Source organism: Urtica dioica, chromosome 7 (assembly GCF_054948205.1).
Source record: "Urtica dioica subsp. dioica isolate 48M chromosome 7, U.dioica_male_clone48M_v1_H2, whole genome shotgun sequence".
NCBI lineage: Eukaryota > Viridiplantae > Streptophyta > Magnoliopsida > Rosales > Urticaceae > Urtica > Urtica dioica.
The window spans coordinates 1,162,254-1,187,928 of NC_142762.1; the positions used below are offsets into that span (position 1 = coordinate 1,162,254).

At 43.0% G+C, this 25,675-nt stretch overlaps 1 protein-coding gene across 1 annotated transcript; it reads right to left on the reverse strand.

The window, feature by feature from the left end:
• Positions 1-166: 166 nt before the first annotated feature.
• LOC149390078 (uncharacterized) lies at positions 167-23,741 on the reverse strand. The gene is made up of 2 exons (XM_089618938.1): positions 23,499-23,741; positions 167-1,117 (listed from the first exon to the last, which is right to left on the reverse strand). Exons 1-2 carry the CDS (start codon positions 23,739-23,741, stop codon positions 167-169), a joined length of 1,194 nt encoding a protein of 397 aa, XP_089475064.1.
• Positions 23,742-25,675: the final 1,934 nt, after the last annotated feature.

Sequence of the window (25,675 nt, forward strand, 5' to 3'; positions counted from 1 at the left end):
ATCGGCGGACGCTTCCTTTCAACTTGTCTCCGATGCCTACACATCTCTCGGAGTCGGTTCCGTCTATTTGAATCTGTGTTACTGACTCCGTATTAGGCTCATCCTTTTCCTCTGAACTTTCCTTCGGAGGCGAGAAGGTGATTTCGTCCCCAATGGTCATTAATTGCTATTGGCCCTCGTTGGCTTCTTTGCTAGTTGGATCCTCCGAATCGTTTTCTTCTGGCCGGTGCTTTTCGATGATCCTTTTGTGATTATTCATATAACAAATTCGGGACGCCTCTTGGCTCCCTCTGATTTCTTGTATCCCGTTGGGGGTCGGAAATCGAACGCACAGGTGGTAAGTTGATGGTACCGCCCTCATTCCATGTATCCAAGGTCTCCCTAGGATAGCGTTGAACGGGGACGGGCAGCCGATAACGGTAAACTCGACCATTCGGTTTACGTCTCCAGCCCGTACAGGGAGTTCGATGATTCCTAGAGAAGGTGTGACTTCCCCATTGAATCCTGACAGCTGGTTGGGCTTGTGTTCGATTTCGGCCTCCTCGATGTTCATTCTATCCAAAGTGGTTTTGAATATAACATCTACGGAGCTTCCTCCGTCAACCAAGATTCTGGCTACTACACAGTTACCCACTTCGATTTCGATGATTAAAGCGTCGTCATGGGGTCCGTATAGCCTTTTGGTATCGCTTTCACTGAATGAGATCGCGGTGTCTTCTTCCTTTCGGCACCCAGGTGACCTCGGTGTACCTTTAAGTTGACGTTGGTGTGCCTTAATCGAGTTTATGCTATCCCTGCAAAATTTTGAACCTCCCATGATGTAGTCGATCCGGGGTTTTGCTTGGGGGACGTCGTTGTCGTCCTCATTTGCTCTTCCCCTTTTCGGGGAGGGATTTCCTCGGGTTCTGTTATTGTTAAGCTCTTTCTTCTGGGGCGGTGGTCCTAGGTCGACATTTTTTAGTTCTCCGTTTTTATACTTTTCAATAAGTACTTTTCGGACTACGACGCAATCCAGAGTGTCGTGCCCGTAGTTTTTGTGGAAGTCGCCGTATTTTTTCTTGTCACGTGGCCATTTCGGGGTGCTTCCTTTGGGGACTCCCTCATTGTTCACGTTTTGCTAGATGGAGAGGGGAGATATTTACTCCCACAGGGGGTATTTATAGTAACTGAGGAGGCCTAGTAGGGCCTCTGGACACACATCGGGGATCGGACCGCGGGTTTTGGGTGTTGTCAATGGTACCCACAAGAAGAGTTGTAGTGTGTATTTATGTACATTTGATGTCATATAGTCTTACGAAGACTCTTACTTGTAACTGCTTATTTATTAATAAAAGTTGAAACGTTCATTCACTCTTCCTTATCTGTTTGAAGCTTTATGATAAAACATAAGTCTTTAGTCCATAAACAAACTTAACAACTTGCGAAGAGACAAATGTAGATTTGCATGAACAAACTCTTCGTAGTTTGCTTAAAACGTATATTCGCAATCTAAGGGTCAAAGGACTATTGACCTCAGTATGATTGTTAGAAGAATCTATGATGTCTGATTATGAGGCATTGAGAGTTGGAGACTCTATAGTTCTTCTAGGTATCTTCCGAAGGTACCGAATTGACCAGTGCACTTCTAGAGACAAGATAAGAACAAACCATTTAACCTCTTATGTCTCGAAGTCACTACGTATGAATTGCATCGTGCTTACCTTAATCCTGAAATGAGACATGCCATTTAACACCTTACGTATTCTCATTTGAGAAAGTCAGAGTTCAGACTCACTATGTGATTCCGAACAAGGCCTATTGATGAAGTACTAAGTTGTGAGAATGTCATGAGTAACTTTGTGAAGTTCTCATAGATATGGAATTCATGTACAAGATTGCTGAAATGCAATGTATATCACCTCATGCTTTGTTCCTTGGAGTGTGAATAAATGAACTGGCCAGTGTCCAAATTGAGTCTTGACTCTTTTGGATGAAACAATGTGACTTGTTAGCTCCTCGTCAATACATTGTTTCTAACTTATTCACAAGCGACAAAGGAGTTGAGGAAATAACAGCTAGAAGGGTAAAATGGTAATTTTGTAAATCCCGACTAGCTGATGATATTCTTGAAGGGTAAACACTGATAATATTCTGTGGATCCACTCATTACAATTAGGTTGAATTCTTGAGTAGAAAATAAATTCATTTGAACCGAGAGATTTTCAGTGTCAACTCTTTAGTGCAGTCAGTTGACATTAAGCTAAACTTGGAAAAGGTTTGTGAATTTTTTAGTCCAAGTATTTTAGCTCAAGCTTTGTTCATTTGGATCCATGAGGTCACTGTCACGAATCACATCGATTAGGAATAGTTAAACTGGAAGCTAAGTCAAAACAAGAACGAAAATTGTCAAAAGGGTATTTTTGTCATTTGAGACATAGGATGAAATGAATGTCAATAAATTTTTTGACATGGTCATTTGATGACAAGTAACACTCGGCCAAAATTAGATTTATTGGGCCTTGTGGATTAATTTCATTTCATAAGAATTTTATTGAAAATTCTTAATGGGCATTTCTCATATTGTCATGAACAAATGAAGAAGCTTCTAGAAGCTCCTTCTAGAGAGCATGTTGGGCGCCTAATACCCAAGAGAAAGAGAGAATATTTTGTGCATAAATGTATCAAGATACTTGCCAAAAGAAAAAGAGGAAACAAATTTGCATATGGATGCACAAAGGGAATCGGCCAAGTGAGAAAAAGGCAAGGCAAGGAACAAAAAAGGAAACAAATCCAAGCCTTCTAGAAGGCTGCCTTGGCCGTGTGGAATAATAGGGTAATGGGCAATATTTGTTCATGAATATGTGATATTCTATAGAAGAGGAAACTACCTTATTGAAGGTGAGACCTCTCCTATAAATAGGAGCCTCATTCCACACATTTCATTCATCTCAAGTTCTAGAGATTTTAGAGCTTCTCTCTCTAGCTTGGCCGATCCTCTCTCTCTCTCTCTCTATTCAATTTCGTTTTATTGTTTTGGCACCTAGGTCCTCATTTGACCTAGAGTTTAGCTCTGCGACTTCAAGACTCGTTCTTAAGTTGTAGTGTTTAAAAGTGCCCACTCACTAATTCCTTTTCTCTCGAGTGATTTAGTGATAGAAATTTTCGTGGTTGCTCGAGTTGCCGAGGAAGGAAGAGAGACGTGCTGCGAGGGGAGATGAACGATGAAACCTTTTTCCAAAAGCTTCTCAACGTTCAAGCATCTAAAAAGGTTAGTAAACTTCTATGCTCATATTAATTTTTATTTACATATACTTGCTCTTTGTCTAGGTTAGTAAAAGCTGTTTTACATGAAAAAGAAAATTTTTAAAATTCCGCCGCTTAACGAAGCGTTAAACTTTTTCTTAAACCCTAGATCAATTCAAACAAATGGTATCAGAGCTATGGTCAAAGATATGCATGTACATGTATTTAAAATTATGAGCTTGAAAATCGTTTTCGAAAGTTTACTAATTTTGTGACAAGTTAGAATTGTTTTCTTAGATTTTTTTTTTTTAATTTATTGCTCTTACCTTTAAATTAAAAATCATGTTGATTTTCTATGAGTTTGGGATGTTGTTAAAACACATTAGAATCAGTTCTAAAAGTTTTTAATTTTTTATATTGAAAAACGTGTTTTAAAAGTTTGAGATTTTTCGAGTAAATTTTGTGACTAGTTTTCATGTCTTACTAGTTTCGTTTATTTAATTGAATCGTTTTATGCATGTTGTTATTTCTTTTATACCATGTTATTACCTTGCTAATAAAACACAAATAAAATCTTTAACAACCTCCTAAAACGTTCCGTTACACTCGATTCTTTTTCGCACCTAAAAAGGACCAAGCTTTAATTATTTCTTTTTCTTTGAGCTGGAGTAAAACCCGCAGTAAAAGTGGCATAACTCTCTGCTCAGAAATCTAAATTTAATGATTCTTGAATCAAAGTAAAGCTTTGTCTGTCCTCTGTCCAATGCCACCGGTCTCAGGTCAAAAGGAAATCGGAGCCGCCGGTTATGGCGATTTTACTCCGAGGTGTGCGGCTGTTCCGAAAGTCCAGTTTTTTTAGAATTCCAGATTTTCAACCCCACTAACATGAGTTATACAACTCTAATGAGAAAAATTTCTTGAGCAAAAATGTTTTTCATATGATTATAAACATGATGTGTAAGATTAAAATGTTTTGATTTTTGAAAGTTTAATTGAAATTGTTTTTTTTTTCCAAAACTAGTTTGAATCTTGAAAAACCGTTTTCGTTTTCAAACTTGACAAATTTTGTCATCCAAATCAAATAAGTTTTCAAAATGTTTTCAAAACTATATCTATATCACATATGTTCAAAATCTATATGCTCTTGAAAATTTGAGTGGGAGGTCTCCTTGTAGACAAGCCGAAAAATAAAAGGATGTGTAATCTCAAACTTTCAAGTGTTCGAGTGAGTTGAAGTTCACACTTCCCTCACGCACTTTCCCGAAATAGAAAATAGGAAAAGATCCGAGTATGTCCCTTGTGCCTTTATGCACTGACACTGCTCTGAACATGAAGATCTAGGATTCTCTTCTAGCTGTCCGCTCTGTCGCTCTATAACTAGGAAAACCGTTTCCGAACTTATAAGAGTCGATGTACCAACTCCAAAAACTAAGTGGGAGGGTTATATTTGTTGTTTGTAACCCACGATCCCCAACACTAATGAGAAGTGCAATTTTCGCTAGACTAAGAGTCACCCTCGTGGCCCTCCCTTAAATGAGAGTACTCAAGGGCACTTTGCACTGATCATTGCTCAATGAGCTAAATCCGAAAGTGAGACAATGAGACAAGACCTCCCCTCGGCGGATTGTTTTTCAAAGTCAATCTTTTGGACTAAGTGGTTGGTTACACACTTAGACTCAATCCCTAGTAATCCTCCCTCGAGGCCGTGCGAAAGGATGCGAGTGATCAAACCAATTTAAAAGGTGGCTGGTCAAAATTGGTGTATTGACATCTTGGCTAAGCATTAATGATGTGTCATTTACTTATAAATGGAGATTTTTGCGGCCTTCCCTCGAAGGAGTAAATTATCGTTTAGTTTATAACACCTTTGGATTTTATCAAGTCTTAAATAAAACTTTAATCCTAAACCAACGACTAATCATAAACTTGTTTCAACTTAAATAAGCAACATGTCTCGCAAACCTCTCTCGATCATCCTTTCCTCGAACAAACTCGAAAACAAAAACTACGTAGATTCGAAACGTAACCTCGATATAATCCTTAACGTTAACAAGCACAAATGGGTACTCACCACCCCGTGTCCTCCTCAAACAAATAATGATTCGACTCAAGAGGACAAAGACGCCTTGGCGGCCTGGCTCTGCTCCGATGAGATTGTGAGGTGCTATATCTTAGCGTCAATGAACAATGTGTTGCAACAACAACATCGTGACATCGAGACTGCCGCCGACATGCTCAACAATCTCCATGAGATGTTTGGAGGGCAAAGGCGTCAAACAAGGCAACAAGCAGTCCGACATTTTATGAACTATCGCATGAAGGCTAGGACTCCTATTGGAGACTTTATGATACTGATCATTAGTTTTCTGAATAAAATGGAAATCCTAGGATCTGAGATTGATGGGAAACATGTCCTAGATATGATCTTAGAAACTCTCCCGGAATCTCTTGATACCTCCAAGATGAACTACTCCATTAACAAGCTAGAGTACATTGTTACCAAGCTTATGGAGGAACTTCACACTGCTGTAGGTCTCACTAAGAGAAAGAGGAATCAAGGAGAGGCACATGCTCCTGAGCAAAAAGCCTCCGCCTCTGGAACTGAAAAGAGACCTCACAAGGCCGATAAAAAGGAACTGTCCTGCCTATCTCAAAGCAACGGAACATAGTATTGTACTAGTTACCGAAGCATGCTTAGTAGCTGATAATGTATCAACGGGGATTCTTGACTCCGCTGCTACTAACCATATTTATTGTTCCTTGAATGGTTTCAAGAAAACCAAAAGCTTAGAGGAAGGCGAGTTCTGTTTCAAATGGGTTGATGGGAGCCTGGTGTCTGCGAAGGCTGTGGGATCCGTGACGCTGTCTTTTGAAGACCGCACTTTAAACTTGAATAATGCTTATTTTGTTCCTACCTTTGAGAAGAACTTAATATCCGTTACTCGTCTTCTTGAACAAAATTATTGTTTAAAGTTTATTAAGAATGGAATTCGTATTTCGTTTCCTGATAATTCTTTTGTCATTGATGCATGTATGAAGAATGCTCTTTTCTACATCTATCCCACTCAACCTTCACTTTTAGACACCGAAATAGATAATGATCTAATTAGGGAGCCAAAGAGGATCAAACTTTCTGAATCCTCTGATCTAACAAAATCAACACATCTATGGCACTTAAGACTTGGTCATATCAGTTTACATAGGATTAAGAGACTTGTGAGGGACGGTCCACTCCAAGCCTCTGCAATAGGTTCACTACCTACTTGCGAATCTTGCATAGAAGGAAAAATGACTAAGCGACCTTTCTCCGACAAGGGTCGAAGAACCACTGAGTTGCTGCAACTAGTACATTCTGATGTATGTGGTCCGCTCAACCAACATGCACGTGGAGGATATGAGTACTTCGTTACCTTCACCGATGATTACTCCCGATATGATTTTGTCTATTTGCTCAAACACAAATCCGAGACCTTTAACGTATTTAAGGTCTTTAAGGCTTTAGTGGAAAAGCAAACTGGCAAAGTGATGAAAACCCTTCGATCTGATCGAGGTGGTGAGTATATGTCTGGAGAGTTCGATGACTTTCTTAAAGAAGAAGGTATCGCTTCTCAGCTTACCGCACCTGGCACACCTCAACAAAATGGAGTGTCAGAGAGAAGAAACCGAACTCTTATGGAGATGGTTAGATCAATGATGAGTTACTCATCACTCCCTCTTTCCTTTTAGGGATATGCCCTCGAAACAGCCGCTTATATTCTTAACCAAGTTCCGTCCAAGACGGTTCCTGGTACTCCTTATGAACAATGGAATGGCCGTAAAGTGAATCTTGGCTGCATCAAAATTTGGGGTTGCCCCGCACACGTGCTAAGGCAAAAGACTAGCAAGTTGGCTAGTAGGTCAGAATTGTGTCTGTTCGTTGGATATCCCAAGGAAACCAAGGGTTTCATCTTCTATAGTCCCGAGGACGATAAGACTTTCGTTAGCACGAATGCTCGTTTCCTTGAGGAGAACTTTATGAAGGATGCAAAACCTAGAAGCAAGATTGTGCGTGAAGAGAAGTTGGGTGAGGAAGCTTCTACCTCATCTGTAAGAACTGTTCTTACCCCAACTGAAACACAACCTAACTCATCGGAATCTCGTCAAGTAGTACTTCGACGTAGTGAGAGGGCTACTCAAAAGCCTGACAGGTACATGTCTTATGGAGACTCTCTCGTAGCCGTCTCCGACATGGATGGTCCTGTTTCCTATAGCCAAGCGATGGCTTGTTCTGAATCAAACCTTTGGCTTCACGCCATGAAAGTTGAGATGGACTCGATGTATGTCAACAAAGTCTGGAAACTTGTAGACCTTCCTGAAAGGATTAAACCCGTAGGGTGTAAGTGGACATACAAGAAGAAAAGGGGTCCTGATGGGAACGTCGAGACGTTCAAAGCACGACTTGTGGCGAAGGGTTATACCCAACAAGAAGGGATTGACTATGAAGAAACCTTCTCGCCAGTCGCGATGCTTAAATCCATCTGCATACTCTTATCCATAGCTGCAGCTCTCGACTATGAGATCTGGCAAATGGATGTCAAGACAGCCTTTCTGAATGGCAATCTTGACGAGCGCATTCACATGGCTCAACCAGACGGTTTCGTGGATAAAGGTCAAGAGACCAAGGTTTTTTAGTTGCTTAAATCCATTTATGGACTAAAGCAAGCATCTAGGTCATGGAATATTAGATTCGATGAAACTGTAAAAGGCTTCGGCTTTGAACAGTCAATAGATGAGCCTTGTGTTTACAAGTTAATACACGAAGGCAAAGTTGTGTTTCTGGTTCTATATGTCGATGATATACTACTCATTGGTAATGACGTGGGTAAGTTATCTGAGGTTAAGGTCTGGCTGGCAAAGCAATTCGATATGAAAGATCTAGGAGAAGCCGCGTACATTCTGGGGATCCAAATCTTTCGAGATAGGAAAAACCGGACATTGTCACTCTCTCAAGCATCTTATATTCATAAGGTAATGGATCGCTTCTCGATGCAAGACTCCAAGAAGGGCCAAACACCCTTTAGGCATGGAGTCTCACTCTCTAAGGACAAGTCTTCCAAGACTGCACAAGAGATTGAAGACATGAGGAAAATTCCTTACGCCTCTGCCGTAGGAAGCCTCATGTATGCTATGCTTTGCACTAGACCTGACATCTGTTTCGCTGTTGGCGTAATTAGCCGTTTCCAATCCAACCCTGGACCCGAGCACTGGATTGCTGTTAAGCATGTTCTTAAGTATCTTCAAAGAACTAGGAACTTGATGCTTACATACTTAGGTACTGATCTGACTATGACGGGATATACCGACTCCGATTTTCAAGCGGATAAGGATTCTAGGAAATCCACTTCGGGATCTGTGTTCATCCTTAATAGTGGAGCTGTTGTGTGGAGGAGTATTAAGCAATCTTGCATTGCTGACTCCACAATGGAAGCATAATATGTGGCTGCTTGTGAAGCATCCAAAGAGGCTGTATGGCTTAGAAAAGTCCTTAAGTATTTGGAAGTTGTTCCAAACGTCGACGAACCCATGACCCTTTATTGTGATAATAGTGGGGCTATTGCTAACTCAAAGGAACCTCAAAGCCATAAGCGCTCTAAACATGTTGAGAGGAAATACCATTAGTTTCGAGAGATCGTGCAGCGTGGAGACGTGGAGGTGAAGTAGATCTCTGGCAGATCCATTCACCAAGGCCCTAGCGAACAAGGTCTTCAACCAACATCGAGAGGGATTAGGCATGAAGGACTACACACATCTTCTTTGAGTCAAGTGGGAGTTTGTAGTCAATGGTGCCCACAAGAAGAGTTGTAGTGTGTATTTATGTACATTTGATGTCATATAGTCTTACGAAGACACTTGCTTGTAACTGCTTATTTATTAATAAAAGTTGAAACGTTCATTCACTCTTCCTTGTCTATTTGAAGCTTTATGATAAAACATTAGTCTTTAGTCCATAAACAAACTTAACAACTTGCGAAGAGACAAATGTATATTTGCATGAACAAACTCTTCGTAGTTTGCTTAAAACGTATATTCGCAATCTAAGGGTCAAAGGACTATTGACCTCAGTATGATTGTTAGAAGAATCTATGATGTCTGGTTATGAGGCATTGAGAGTTGGAGACTCTATAGTTCTTCTAGGTATCTTCCGAAGGTACTGAATTGACCAGTGCACTTCTAGAGACAAGATAAGAACAAACCATTTAACCTCTTATGTCTCGAAGTCACTACGTATGAATTGCATCGTGCTTACCTTAATCCTGAAATGAGACATGCCATTTCACACCTTACGTATTCTCATTTAAGAAAGTCAGAGTTCGGACTCACTATGTGATTCCGAACAAGGCCTACTGATGAAGTACTAAGTTGTGAGAATGTCATGAGTAACTTTGTGAAGTTCTCATAGATATGGAATTCATGTACAAGATTGCTGAAATGCAATGTATATCACCTCATGCTTTGTTCTTTGGAGTGTGAATAAATGAACTGGCCAGTGTCCAAATTGAGTCTTGACTCTTTTGGATGAAACAATGTGACTTGTTAGCTCCTCGTCAATACATTGTTTCTAACTTATTCACAAGCGACAAAGGAGTTGAGGAAATAACAGCTAGAATGGTAAAATGGTAATTTTGTAAATCCTGACTAGCTGATGATATTCATGAAGGGTAAACACTGATAATATTCTGTAGATCCACTCATTACAATTTGGTTGAATTCTTGAGTAGAAAATAAATTCATTTGAACCGAGAGATTTTCAGTGTCAACTCTTTAGTGGAGTCAGTTGACATTAAGCTAAACTTGGAAAAGGTTTGTGAACTTTTGAGTCTAAGTATTTTAGCTCAAGCTTTGTTCATTTGGATCCATGAGGTCACTGTCACGAATCACATCGATTAGGAATAGTTAAACTGGAAGCTAAGTCAAAACAAGAACGAAAATTGTCAATAGGGTATTTTTGTCTTTTGAGACATAGGATGAAATGAATGTCAATAAATTTTTTGACATGGTCATTTGATGACAAGTAACACTCGGCCAAAATTAGATTTATTGGGCCTTGTGGATTAATTTCATTTCATACGAATTTTATTGAAAATTCTTAATGGGCATTTCTCATGTTGTCATGAACAAATGAAGAAGCTTATAGAAGCTCCTTCTAGAAAGCATGTTGGGCGCCTACTACCCAAGAGAAAGAGAGAACATTTTGTGCATAAATGTATCAAGATACTTGCCAAAAGAAAAAGAGGAAACAAATTTGCATATGGATGCACAAAGGGAATCGGCCAAGTGAGAAAAAGGCAAGGCAAGGAACAAAAAAGGATACAAATCCAAGCCTTCTAGAAGGCTACCTTGGCCGTGTGGAATAAGAGGGTAATGGGCAATATTTGCTCATGAATATGTGATATTATATAGAAGAGGAAACTACCTTATTGAAGTTGAGACCTCTCCTATAAATAGGAGCCTCATTCCACACATTTCATTCATCCCAAGTTCTAGAGATTTGAGAGCTTCTCTCTCTAGCTTGGCCGATCCTCTCTCTCTCTCTCTATTCAATTTCGTTTTATTCTTTTGGCACCTAGGTCCTCATTTGACCTAGAGTTTAGCTATGCGACTTCAAGACTCGTTCTTAAGTTGTAGTGTTTAAAAGTGCCCACACACTAATTCCTTTTCTCTCAAGTGATTTAGTGATAGAAATTTTGTGGTTGCTCGAGTTGCCGAGGAAGGAAGAGAGACGTGCTGCGATGGGAGACGAATGTTGTCGCTGTTTTTCGGACAACTATTTAGGAGCCAAAGACGGTTAGACCCAAGGCCGGACCAAGTGGTCTCGTCTTGACTCGAGCGTGTCGGACCCGGTATCCTGAGTCGTCCCTTAGCTGTGGATGTCCCTTGAGTTCGTCAGAGTACCTGAAAAGGAGTAGAGAACACGTGAACTACAAAGGGGAAACAGGGGGGGTGCCCCTGTTTACCTCTCCGACGCTCAACATTAGTGTGATTGAGGTGGAGTATAGAAGTTTTAGGGGTGTTTAGAGGCCAAAGCTTGAGAGAAACGAGCGAGGTACGAGTTCGGCAGCGTTTCAGTACTCAAGAATGGATTACCTGGGTCAAGGGAAGGACCCTTGTATTTATAGGCAGCCAAGGGGTGGTTTGAAGACCCCTTGGCCGAGTGAACTTGCTTGGTTCGGCCATTGAGTGGCTGGGTCGGCCAATGGCCGAGTGAACATGGTGGTGAGGTTCACTCGGCCATTGGCCGAGTGAAAAGCTTGGGCCGGCTGAGGTTCACTCGGCCATTGGCCGAGTGAACTGCTGGAAGGTTCACTCGGCCAATGGCCGAGTGAACTGCAGGGGCGGCTGGAAGGTTCACTCGGCCATTGGCCGAGTGAACTGCTGGAAGGTTCACTCGGCCAATGGCCGAGTGAACTGCCTTGGTGGCTGGAGGGTTCACTCGGCCATTGGCCGAGTGAACTGCTGGAAGGTTCACTCGACCAATGGCCGAGTGAACCGCCTTGGCGGCTGGAGCGTTCACTCGGCCATTGGCCGAGTGAACTGCTGGAAGGTTCACTCGGCCAATGGCCGAGTGAACTGCCTTGGCGGCTGGAGGGTTCACTCGGCCATTGGCCGAGTGAACTGCTGGAAGGATCACTCGGCCAATGGCCGAGTGAACTGCCTTGGTGGCTGGAGGGTTCACTCGGCCAATGGCTGAGTGAACTGCCCAATGGCCGAGTGAGCCATTGACTTGGCCATTGGTTTGGGCCGGCCCCTGGTTGGGTCGGGGTTTCGCCGCCCGAGACCTCGCACCAGCCACGTGGGTTGAAGAGATGCCTTTGTCCTCGTTGGCCCTAGACGGGCCGACAACATTAGCCCCCCGAGTTTCCGGTCGAGCGTAGATCGAGTGGAAACTCAAAATCTACGCTTTTATACGGATGCGGGATGAACGCTCTCGGGTTTGCGTCATGAGGAATGGCCTTCGTGCGTCGCGAGGGACGGCCTATGGTTTCGGGTTGATCGTGCGCGGCTTATTTTTTAGATCTACCAATGAGGGCGTGATCGATTAGCACGGCTTTATTGTGCGTGGCCTATTTTCTCGACTTGCCAACGAAGGCGTGATCGATTTGCACGTCTTTGTTGTGTTGTGCGCGTCTTGTTTTCTCGATTTGCCAACGAAGGCATAATCGATTTGCACGTCTTTGTTGTATTGTGCGCGTCTTATGTTCTCGATTTGCCACCGAAGGCATAACCGATTTGCACGTCTTTGTTGTATTGTGCGCGTCTTATGTTCTCGATTTGCCACCGAAGGCATAATCGATTTGCACGTCTTTCTTGTGTGGATGCAGACCTTGAACCCATTTGTAACTCGTTGCCTATCGGCCGACGAGCTGGGCGGCGAGCGCGATGCCACATTTGTGTGGCGAGGTTTCCCGTGGACGCTGGCTAGACCAGATACGCCCTGCGGACGCAGACCTTGAACCCATTTGTAACTCGTTGCCTATCGGCCGACGAGCTGGGCGGCGAGCGCGATGCCACATTTGTGTGGCGAGGTTTCCCGTGGACGCTGGCTAGACCAGATACGCCCTGCGGACGCAGACCTTGAACCCATTTGTAACTCGTTGCCTATCGGCCGACGAGCTGGGCGGCGAGCGCGATGCCACATTTGTGTGGCGAGGTTTCCCGTGGGCGCTGGCTAGACCAGATACGCCCTGCGGACGCAGACCTTGAACCCATTTGTAACTCGTTGCCTATCGGCCGACGAGCTGGGCGGCGAGCGCGATGCCACATTTGTGTGGCGAGGTTTCCCGTGGACGCTGGCTAGACCAGATACGCCCTGCGGACGCAGACCTTGAACCCATTTGTAACTCGTTGCCTATCGGCCGACGAGCTAGGCGGCGAGCGCGATGCCACATTTGTGTGGCGAGGTTTCCCGTGGGCGCTGGCTAGACCAGATACGCCCTGCGGACGCAGACCTTGAACCCATTTGTAACTCGTTGCCTATCGGCCGACGAGCTGGGCGGCGAGCGCGATGCCACATTTGTGTGGCGAGGTTTCCCGTGGACGCTGGCTAGACCAGATACGCCCTGCGGACGCAGACCTTGAACCCATTTGTAACTCGTTGCCTATCGGTCGACGAGCTGGGCGGCGAGCGCGATGCCACATTTGTGTGGCGAGATTTCCCGTGGACGCTGGCTAGACCAGATACGCCCTGCGGACGCAGACCTTGAACCCATTTGTAACTCGTTGCCTATCGGCCGACGAGCTGGGCGGCGAGCGCGGACTCAAGACTCAACTCGAGGGCTCATGTAGAGCCTGCACGAGGAATAGTTAGTTGACTTGTGGACTTGGGACTCAACTCGAGGACTCATGTAAAGCCTGCAAGAGGAGTGGTTAGTTGGCTTGTGGACTTGGGACTCAACTCGAGGGCTCTTGTAGAGCCTGCACGAGGAGTTTCGTGAAGAGTCGTCGCGAGGAGTATCGGTCGACTCGCGGACTCAGAGCTCGACTCGATGAATGAATTCATCTCGAGGAGACATGCGAAGAGTCGGCGCGAGGAGTATCAGTCGACTTGTGGACTCGAACTCGACTCGAGGGCTCACGTAGAGCCTGCACGGGGAGTTACGTGAAGAGTCGGCACGAGGAGCATTAGTCGACTCGTGGACTCGGGGCTCGACTCGAGGAATGAACACATCTCGAGGAGACATGTGGAGAGTCGGCACGAGGAGTATCAGTCGACTCGTGGACTCGAACTCGACTCGAGGGCTCACGTAGAGCCTGCACGAGGAGTTACGTGAAGAGTCGGCACGAGGAGCATTAGTCGACTCTTGGACTCGGGGCTCGACTCGAGGAATGAACACATCTCGAGGAGACATGTGGAGAGTCGGCACGAGGAGTATCAGTCGACTCGTGGACTCGAACTCGACTCGAGGGCTCACGTAGAGCCTGCACGAGGAGTTACGTGAAGAGTCGGCACGAGGAGCATTAGTCGACTCGTGGACTCGGGGCTCGACTCGAGGAATGAACACATCTCGAGGAGACATGTGGAGAGTCGGCACGAGGAGTATCAGTCGACTCGTGGACTCGAACTCGACTCGAGGGCTCACGTAGAGCCTGCACGAGGAGTTACGTGAAGAATCGGCACGAGGAGCATTAGTCGACTCGTGGACTCGGGGCTCGACTCGAGGAATGAACACATCTCGAGGAGACATGTGGAGAGTCGGCACGAGGAGTATCAGTCGACTCGTGGACTCGAACTCGACTCGAGGGCTCACGTAGAGCCTGCACGAGGAGTTACGTGAAGAGTCGGCACGAGGAGCATTAGTCGACTCGCGGACTCGGAGCTCGACTCGATGAATTGCGTGAGAAGTCTTTCTTTGGGATCTTCGGCCTAACCGCCGGCCCCTTGAGACTTTGTTATTATTTTTCTTTTGTTGTTGTTGTTGAGTGGTTTTTTGATTGATCATTGATCCCTGTTAGCCCCCCGAGTTTCTTGTGTTTGCGAGACGAAGGCCAAGAAACTCTTGTGTTAGAGGTATACAATAGTATGCATTACATTTTTTCATGTGTGAAATAACTCTTTATTGCAATAAGGGGGTCATTACAGTTTGTCATGGCACTTGGCCTTCTTTGAAAAAAGGAAATTACATTTTCGAAATGAAAGTGACCACGAAGCCGATCGAGTTCGGGCGTGAATTTAAATGTCGAAGTCGCGACAATCACGGCTTGGTAGCAGGTGCGACGAATTCCCTGAGATTCCCAACTCGAATTAGGGAATCAATTCGCTTCTTAAGCTGCTTGCATTCGATCGTCACGTGCCCGTGATCTTTGTGGTATTCGCAGAACCTGCTTCGATCTCGCTTCGCGGGGTCCTTTGTGAGTGGAGCGGGGCTTCCTAGCTCATCGCGGCGTAAGCACAGGATCCGGTCGGGCGTTGTGTTGAGCGGGACGAAGGATCGCTTCGGGGTCGGAGAAGGGTGGTCGTTAGGGACTTGACCCTTCCGGCGCCTTTTCCTTCGTGACTCGGGACCAACGGCCGGTTTCACACCCACGGCTGCGCGCTTTTGGTTGGGTGCTTGATCAATGTTGGGTGGTCGCTGCCCCAAGACGATCGCGGTCTCACGTTGAGCGTCGAGTTTTTCTCTCAAGTCGAACTCGTGATCCTCTCTTTGAGAGTTGAGGCGGTCTCTCAAGTCTCCGGAGGCCGTCCCTATCACCCTTGTTAAGGGCGCGTCGTTCAGGCGACGCCTTTGGCGGAGGCCGAGACCATCGACGTTGTCACCTTCACAAGGGTTTTGGATGCGGACGGTGAGCTTGGAGCGTCCCTTTCGGGACCTCGAGGCCGAGCGTCCTCGGGCATTGTGCGAGCCTTGATGCGTTGACGTGGTCGCCCGAGGGTGTCCCCTCGAGGGCGCGTGTGGGTGCTCACCAAAAGGTTGATGCTTCGACGCGGCCGCCCGAGGGTGTCCCCTTGGAAGCGTGCGCGCGTGTCCACTTTCGTGAATAGCGTGGTCGAGGTTGGTCTCGTGGTTGATGTCATCGACATTGTTGGAGTCAAGGAGGTCGGCGATGAGCGCGCCGGTGACGCCGGGGCGGTCTAGGAGCTCGGCGAGCCTTCGAGCCGTGTCCTCTCGGACTGCAGCCTCGGGGTCATTCGCCGGGTCTCGGGGCTGGCTCTCGTTATCACGAGGTTGCCCTTCGAGACGGTGCGCAGAGCCTTGGAGGTCGCGCCTCGAGCTAGTCGCTCGGGCGCCCACGGAGGTGGCGGGGCTACGACTCATCTCTCGAGAGTCGTAGAAGTGAGAAGAAGACTGGTAGAGGGGATGTGTTGCCAAGGTCGAGAGATCCCCTCCTTCTAGCGCCAAAATGTTGTCGCTGTTTTTCGGACAACTATTTAGGAGCCAAAGACGGTTAGACCCAAGGCCGGACCAAGTGGTCTCGTCTTGACTCGAGCGTGTCGGACCCGGTATCCCGAGTCGTCCCTTAGCTGTGGATGTCCCTTGAGTTCGTTAGAGTACCTGAAAAGGAGTAGAGAACACGTGAACTACAAAGGGGAAACAGGGGGGGTGCCCCTGTTTACCTCTCCGACGCTCAATCTTAGTGTGATTGAGGTGGAGTATAGAGGTTTTAGGGGTGTTTAGAGGCCAAAGCTTGAGAGAAACGAGCGAGGTACGAGTTCGGTAGCGTTTCAGTACTCAAGAATGGATTACCTGGGTCAAGGGAAGGACCCTTGTATTTATAGGCAGCCAAGGGGTGGTTTGAAGACCCCTTGGCCGAGTGACCTTGCTTGGTTCGGCCATTGAGTGGCTGGGTCGGCCAATGGCCGAGTGAACATGGTGGTGAGGTTCACTCGGCCATTGGCCGAGTGAAAAGCTTGGGCCGGCTGAGGTTCACTCGGCCATTGGCCGAGTGAACTGCTGGAAGGTTCACTCGGCCAATGGCCGAGTGAATTGCAGGGGCGGCTGGAAGGTTCACTCGGCCATTGGCCGAGTGAACTGCTGGAAGGTTCACTCGGCCAATGGCCGAGTGAACTGCCTTGGCGGCTGGAGGGTTCACTCGGCCATTGGCTTAGTGAACTGCTGGAAGGTTCACTCGGCCAATGGCCGAGTGAACTTCCTTGGTGGCTGGAGGGTTCACTCGGCCATTGGCCGAGTGAACTGCTGGAAGGTTCACTCGGCCAATGGCCGAGTGAACTGCCTTGGCGGCTGGAGGGTTCACTCGGCCATTGGCCGAGTGAACTGCTGGAAGGTTCACTCGGCCAATGGCCGAGTGAACTGCCTTGGCGGCTGGAGGGTTCACTCGGCCATTGGCCGAGTGAGCTGCTGGAAGGTTCACTCGGCCAATGGCCGAGTGAACTGCCTTGGTGGCTGGAGGGTTCACTCGGCCAATGGCTGAGTGAACTGCCCAATGGCCGAGTGAGCCATTGACTTGGCCATTGGTTTGGGCCGGCCCCTGGTTGGGTTGGGGTTTCGCCGCCCGAGACCTCGCACCAGCCACGTGGGTTGAAGAGATGCCTTTGTCCTCGTCGGCCCTAGACGGGCCGACAACAACGAACGTTGCAACCTTTTTCCAAAAGCTTCTCAACGTTCAAGCGTCTAAAAAGGTTAGTAAACTTCTATGCTCATATTAGTTTTTATTTACATATACTTGCTCTTTGTCTAGGTTGGTAAAAACTGTTTTACTTGAAAAAGAAAATTTTTAAAATTCCGCCGCTTAACGAAGCGTTAAACTTTTTCTTAAACCCTAGAATAATTCCAACATCGGGTGCGCGATGCGCTTTTGGGGCGCGCACGCAGCGAGCTGGAGCATTGCTCTAGCGCGCAAGTTGGCGGGCGCGACGCGCCAAGTGCTCTACACGCCGCGCACTCTTTTTAGGAGCGGGCGATGTCGAATCCCTGCTCCATGTCGGGCCGTTAGGACGAGTCCCGTTGGACCTTTAAAGTTCAAGATTTCGCGCAAGTCCCGCAAAATTCAATATTTCGGATTTTTCGAGAATGACCAACAACAGCTGCCACGTCTAACAGATGATTATTTAAAAATTAAATTGAAATATAAACTAAATGTAAATGGTAAATTTCAAGTAACTTAATAAATTATCATTTTATATTAAAATGTGCCACTTAAATCTTGACTTAGATGTAATTATATGAAAGAAAATCAGTAAATTAGATAAATAGCCAATTAAAACGTTTGGAATTGCTATATAGCCAACATTTCGTAAATCTTAGGTAAATATGCATTTTCATTATAAGAAAATTAGCAATTTACCTAATGAAACCGAAGAAAATTAGTTTTCGTTATATGAAATCTTGACTCAAGTATATCACTTAATTATAAAAAAAATTACGATAAGTAAAGCTTATAAGTATATATCGTTTTGACCTAAATTTACCTACTCCTGTACAATAGTTTCCTTTTTTGAGTTTTTACTTCTTGAGTACTCCGAAATAATAGTTGGCTTATGAATTTGAAAATTTAATAAATAATAACAATTAAGATATATCGTATGTTAGGAATTATTACCCACGAGACGATTTATTTGTAATTCTCGCTTTAATTATTAATAAAATAAAGTCATAGCATTTATTATCTATTCAAATTAAAAGGGGTTATTTCTTATAAATGTTTTATCAAACATTCATCAGTCCATAGTCTCCGTATAAAAATGAATCGCATGCTGGGCATCCGAATTCGGGCGGTGAACTAAAACATGGTCGATGATTTATTCATGCCTGGATAGCTGAATCTAAAATCATACATGTGGAACACAAATGAAGGTTGATCACTTAGCGGGAGCATTTTGCACTTGTGGTAAGTGTACGAACCGAACACACTTTTGTTGTAGATGCGTAGTTTAAGTACAGTTATGACACACTAGTCGGAGTCGCTTATGATGGTCACAGTGAGACTTGATCTAAATCCTGAAGTTATCATGGACTTCTACATTATATCGTCGGGTTCTTTGACCCATTTTGTTAAAGGCTACTAAGATGCTGATTAAAATTATGTCTTGGGAATCCAAAATATGATCTGAGCGGAAAATATTCACAGATACAGAATCCAACCTTCCTGAAAAGAAGGTAAATTTTCACTCACCTAAGGGTTGATTGCATAACCAATAGATTGCACGCACTTCCAAAGTAAGTAATGTTTGGAAGAATCTTTCATGGGGGAAGCAACGGTGCTTGGGGAATTTAAGTATGAAAAAAGGTATAACGGAATAATTGACATTTCTCGATACGGTTGAACTTAGAGGATCTTGATCACGAACTGACTATACCAATGGACACTTGTCACGATGAGTTAATATAATTCTAGTATAAAGAAGGGTTCAAACTTGGCTTACATAGTAGAGTATTTGACCAAGATTAAACGAATCGATGAAAAAAATAGAAATGACTACTTCGTCTTTTTCATCGGATTTGTTAAGCTTCTGTTACTGGGTCCATAGTCCTCGATTCAGCTTTGCTAAACACGGATAAGAAATCTCTGGTAATAACTAATATCATTATTATAATCTCACAGCTGTATATTGTTTAGCGGCATTCATTCGAAAATTGGTCGATTTGCCAAATTAAATATTTATTGTGGAATTTATTATTTATTGTAAGATCAAGTTAGTAATGAATTGAATTTAAAGTTGGGCCTTATGGACACTATAAAATTCAAAATTCATTGGCCCAGTACCAACACTAATGGGCGCCTACTTTGGGTAGAAAATACCCAATATTCTCTTTGTAATTAGTTGCTAGATTTGTGCAAAAGAAATCAGGTAACTAATTAAATAAGAAAGAGATATTCTCTCTCCATTAAATAAGAACATAAGATATTGTCATTTATTCTCTCTCATAATTAATTTCCTAATATTTATGAGAATAATAATGGTATAGATATTCTCTCCATTAAATAAGGAAATAAGATATTGTCCTCATTATTCTCAAATATCTAGATTCCTTAAATATATGAGAAAAATAAGGCAATATAATATCCTAGATTATGATCTGATGGATGAGAGAGAAAAAGTATAATTTGTAGTCAAGATCCAACGGTTCATGCTTAACTATAAAATAAGAAAGAATAAAGGAGAATAAATATATCTAGGAGATTCCTAGAATATCTCCTTTCTACCATTATAAATAGGGGTCTAAGAGAAAGCAAAAACTACCAAAGATGATAGCTAAAATTTTTGACCAACTCCAAAGTATCAGATGAAAATGCTCGCTCTCTCTCCCTCGGAATTGCTTGATTCCATTCCCATAAACACGATACAATCTGAAGCATAGATCAGAGACGTAGTGAGATTTAGAATGTGCCCACACTTTCTTCTTTCCTATGGATATTACATTTCATAAGACTATGCTATCATCTTCTAAGTGCCGGATGACGAGAGTACTAAAGCCATTCCCGGAGATCTGATCGTGGGAGTTAAAGCTAAAAAATCGAGTTATTGGAGCTCCGAACGAGATCTTGAAGAACTCGATTAAAGTGTCTGTAGCTCAGGAGAAACCCGTAAGTTTTTCTAATGACTCTTATGTTTAATTCGGTTGCTTGATATTGCTCTCATGCTTAAATTGATTAAAGTAAATCTAGATCTTGTTATATAACCTTAATTAATTAATTAAGTAGCATAATTAATTTTTCCCGCATGGTTATATGGGTGCATAATCACCAACATCATATGCACACAATTTATATATAATTATACATACCTTCATGTGTTAGGAAATACACCACTTTTGTGGTATCTAACCTAACGTAATTGATAATTCCTTACTAACTCTAAAGTGGAGATTATGAGTTCAATTTCTACTGACAATAACACTGTCTTAAATATAAAAATAAAAATAAAGACATACACAACTTTGTGCTCTCGAGTGGTTTGCGGGCCCTGATAAAAAAAAAATAGAATAAGATTCATGGAGACAAAATTTTCTTTTGGTTTTAGTGGAATGGCCATGAAAAAGGAAGCATTTTGGGCTTTAATTTAAAAAGAAAAGAGAATAGTTCTTCAGCGAAAAAGATAAGGTACTAAGATATGCATTCGGTACTAAGATATGCATTCGGGCTTTAGCTGTGACATTATTTGCAGAGAGGTCGTTATTATCATCACATATATACCGTATACCAAATATAAATAGATCAATATCACAACAATAATTTATAACGTCTAATTAACAAGATATACCTTGTCTTTTATTCACCCTTTATCACTATTCTTTATATAAAAAATTTGCTTGATCATAATCAGTATTTGCATAATCGTGATACAAATATTTGTTGCAAAATAGCCAAGTTTTGTCTTAATTTACTGAAATAGCAAAAAAAAAATTTGACCCCGAAATTAATTTTTTTGAAAGTGCTAAATTGCTTATAATAATAATAAAAAATTTAATCTTGGCTATCAAAAAAATTTGAAAACGTAAATTTGACTACTTTGCTGAAAAGTTGAAATGTTGGCTATTTTGCTAATGAATAAATTTTAAATGGCTATTTTGTACAAATTTTCCTTTATTTATTAGGGAAATAGTCCAACAGCCAGAAATTAATTAAATTAATTGTTCATTAATTTAATTAACTAAATAATTAATTTAATCACTTTCGGCATGGTGTACTATTTTCTTAATAAAATGAAACATCACTGAAGCAGTACTCCGGTATAAATCATTATTTAATCACTTCAATCATTATTTAGGTACTAAAGGAAAATATATTTTTTTCAACACAAAGTTAATTAGATGAATTTATTCACTGTATTAGCTTTCGTATTATAAGGACTATTTTTTTTAGAGAATAAATCCAAAATTTTCTATTTGACCTGTTAAAGCTCGGTCTCAGACTAACACCAGAGAGTTGTCCGTGATTTGACCTAAAACCAGACTGTGATTGCGGACAAACGATTCCTGAGAGCTCATGTGGTTCGGCTTAATGCCAGACCAAGTAACCGTAGTCGAGTTCGAATATGTTGCCCTAAATCTTGAGTTTCTTTCTCTTATTTCGAGGATTCCGTGCTCATCGTGGAAACTTGAAAATAAGAAGAAAAAGAAAGTGATATATGCACATAGAGATTTTCCTAAACATGCTCTACGATGCTCAACATTAGTATGGTTGAGGTGGAGGGTCGCATCTCGTTTACTTGTGTGGAAAGAGGAAGTGAAGAGTGATAATATGAATTTAGAGGTGTTTATGGATTAAACTAACGTGCCAACACTACTACAAATTAAGTTTTCTAGTGCGGAAGGGTATTAGGTGCGACATGTCACACCTAAGAGGGTATTAGGTGCGACAAGTCGCACCTAATACTTTTCGGTGAGACTTTGTCACACCTAAAGGTTTCAAAAATTTTAAGCGGGCTTTAAATCCCTTCGAATATTTTTCATTGTAGAATTTACTCTTCAGTGCGACACTATCGCACCTGGTAACCCCATCACGTGCGATATGTCGCGATATGACAGACAAAAAATTATTTTATTACTATAACTGATATTGGGTGCGACGTTGTTGCAGCGAATACCTTTCGGTTCGACATGTCGCACCTGATAATCCCAACAGGTGCGACATGTCGCACCTAATAAGCCTAACTCGGCCTCCTTCTTCTTCTTCTTCCTCACTCTCTGCATATTTCTCACGGCGCGCGCTCTCTCTCTCTCTCTCTCTCTCTCTCTCTCTCTCTCTCTCTCTCTCTCTCTCTCTCTCCAGCGACCCAGCCCCGCCGCGACCCAGTGACTCCAGCACTCGCCCACGACAAAGCAACCCAGCGCCGCCGCCCGCGACCCAGCGTCGCTGCCGCTCTCGCCCGCCCTTGCTCGCCCGCTTGCGCCCGGATGCCCGCCCACACCCATTCTTCATTGGCCGTATTCTCATCAGGTATGTGTGTCTGTCTCTGTGGAATTTCAATTCGATGTGCATGTGTGAATGTGTTTGTGTGTGTGTGTGTGTGTGTGTGTATCTGATATTTGTGTGTGTATGAGTGAAGTTCTGTGCGTCTTGAGTCTCTTGCCCGTCCTTCATCAACCGTGTTGCCATTGTCCCAGCAGGTAGGTTATTTTTTATGTATTATTTAATTAGTAAGTAAATATAATTAGTTTTGATTATAAATAATAATTAGTAATAAATAATGTTAGTCTAGTTTAGTAATTGTTAATTTCAAAATTTCACTTAATTTAAAATATATTTAGAATACGATTAATTAGTTTAAGTTAATTGTAATTATACATGTTAAAATTAGTTAAGTAACATGTTTATGTAGTTTGATTAATTGAATTGTAATTTCAGTTTAACTGTAATAAATCTAGTAACATGTTTAAGATGTTAATTTAAGCTATTATAATTATGAATGAGTTAAATTAAGTTTATTTTAATATGTGTAGCGTTTAATTAATTAGTAATATGTATTCGGTTTAGGATTTACAATTGTTACTTCCTTTACAATTATTAGGAAATTAACCTATAATTACAATTTTAAGTTAAGATGTTAGTGCCTTAGATTTTAGTTTATTAATATGATAGTTCTGGATGGTCTGTATATTTTTTTAAAACATGTTTGCAGGTGTTTGGTTAATCAGTATTATAGGGTAAGCTCTGCCAAAATTTTGATAAAGTTCTTATTTAATTAGTTTCATAATCTCTCTTTCATTCAATTAAATTCGTTCCCCGTCCCTTAACAATAACCGTCTTTGACCTTCTCCTTCAGCGGAATGTCATATCCAAGTAGAGATTGGATTATCGAGAACAATCGGTTGAGTTTGCAGTATAAAACATGGGTTAACGAGTTTATCCGCCTTTCCAGCAGACTGCCGAACGAAAATTGCCAATATAGTTATCCTTGCAAGTCTTGCAACAACATGAGATGGCATGATATAGGGGTTGTAAAGAATCACCTCTTGAACAAAGGGTTTACCCCAGGATGCACTGAATTGTATCATCATGGTGATCGTCTCGTTCGTACTTGTAAAGAAGATGTTATCGAAACTAATCAGAGAGGAGACGGAGGATTGCACGATGCCCTGCATGATATCATGAATCACAAGGATTTCGACGACTATGGGGATCCAACCCCGAGAGATGTTCGTGTAGAGGAGAAGGTGGAAGACTTATTCGCTGAGATGGAAGTGGAATTGTACTCATGATGCAAAGAGTTTTCGTCTTTGTCGTTCTTGGTATCGTTGATGCACATCAAAGTCACGAACCATTGGATGAACAAGTCGTTCACGGAACTCTTGCAGCTCTTGAGATAGTCTCATCCAATTAGTAACTGAATTTCGGAAAAATACTACGAGGCAAAGGCAAAGCTGAAGCGTTTCGGCATGGGGTACGAGATGATCGATTGTGTCCTATTTCGAAAACATCTTGAGAAAGCTGAAGTGTGCCTTGTTTGCAATGAGAGCAGATGGAAGCCAACCGGGAAGAAGATACCGCAAAAGAAATTGTGATATTTTCCCCTGAAAGATCGATTGAAGCGATTGTACGCCTCTCAACACACGTCCCTTCAGATGTAGTGGCACGAAAGAGATCGCATCAAGGTAGAAGGCATTTTGCGACATCCTGCAGATGGTACGACGTGGAAGAATTTAAACGAGAGATACCCCAATTTTGCGGCAGAGCCTCGGAACATACGGCTTGGACTAGCTACTGATGTGTTAAACCCGTTTGGGGAAATTAGTCTAGCATACAGTATGTGGCCCTTGGTACTAACTGCGAACAACTTGCTGCCTTCATTGTGCATGAAACAAGAGTACCTGATGCTAACGCCTTTGATACCCGGGCCGAGCTCACCTAGAAAAGAAATGGACGAGTTCTTACAACTAGTTGTTGAAGAGCTGAAAAAATTAGGGGGTACTGGGTTCCAAGCTCGAGATGGGGCAAATGATGAAATGTTTCTATTACGTGTCATGCTTCTATGGACGATAAATGACTTTCTGGCTCGATCGTATTTTTCAGGATGGAGTGGCCAAGGGTATCTTGCGTGCCCTACGTGCAACCTCGAGACGCCATCTATGGAAGTCAGAAACATGATCGTCTACTACGACCATCGTGGATTCTTGCCTACGCTTCACTGATTGAGAAAAAGCACCAATCACTACATAGATCGCCACGAGAAACGCCATACACTTTCAAGTTCACTCCGGAAAACGTACTCGATCAATTGGCTAGTGTTTCTTGCACGATAGCTGGCAAACATGCCGGCAAACGAAAACGAGCTGAGTGCATATTGAATTGGATCAAAAAGAGCATCTTCTATGAGTTGTCGTACTAGTCAGAATTGGAGTTGAATCGCATCAGGGACGTCATGCATATAGAGGAGAACGTTTCCGAGAATCTTTTCATGACCATGCTCATCTTGGAAAAGAAGAACTATGTTACGGAGAAGGCGAGATTTGACTTGATGGACATGAAAATCAAGACCTCTATGCACTTGAGACAACAAAAGAATGGGTGGTACAAACCGCCAGCAGCATACACCTTAACCCTTGAGCAGAGACAGTGGTTTACCGAGTTCCTCCAATCTGTAAATTCCCAGACGGGCTTGCTAGAAATTTGAAGAAAAATATGACTGCTGAGGGGAAGCTCACAGGTTTGTAGTCGCACGATCGTCACGTGATCTTGCAGAGGCTGTTGGCTGATGGTATTCGCCCTTTTGCGCCAAAACCGATACAGTAGACGATCTCTAAGCTTTGCAAGTTTTTCAAGTTGATAAGTTCTAAAACCCTGAGAGTGGAAGATCTTGAAAAAGCGCAAGATTCCATCATTGAGATTTTGTGTAAGCTTGAGATGATATTCCCCCTAGCTTTTTTCACAATCATTCACGTGATAATTCATCTACCAGATGAAGCGTTGTGTGGCGGTCCGATGCATATGCGATGGATGTACCCAGTTAAGAGATACCTTGGAACGTTAAAACATTTTTTCAGAAATAGAGCTAGGCTAGAAGGCTCTATTGCAGAAG

Excerpts from the sequence above, each read along its gene's own strand:
- LOC149390078 (XM_089618938.1), bottom strand. The coding sequence starts at position 23,741 with ATGCAGGGCATCGTGCAATCCTCCGTCTCCTCTCTGATTAGTTTCGAT. Across the intron at positions 1,118-23,498 it reads CTGGAAAGGCGGATAAACTC|CAAAACGTGAACAATGAGGG; the intron begins GTTAACCCATGT and ends CTCTCCATCTAG.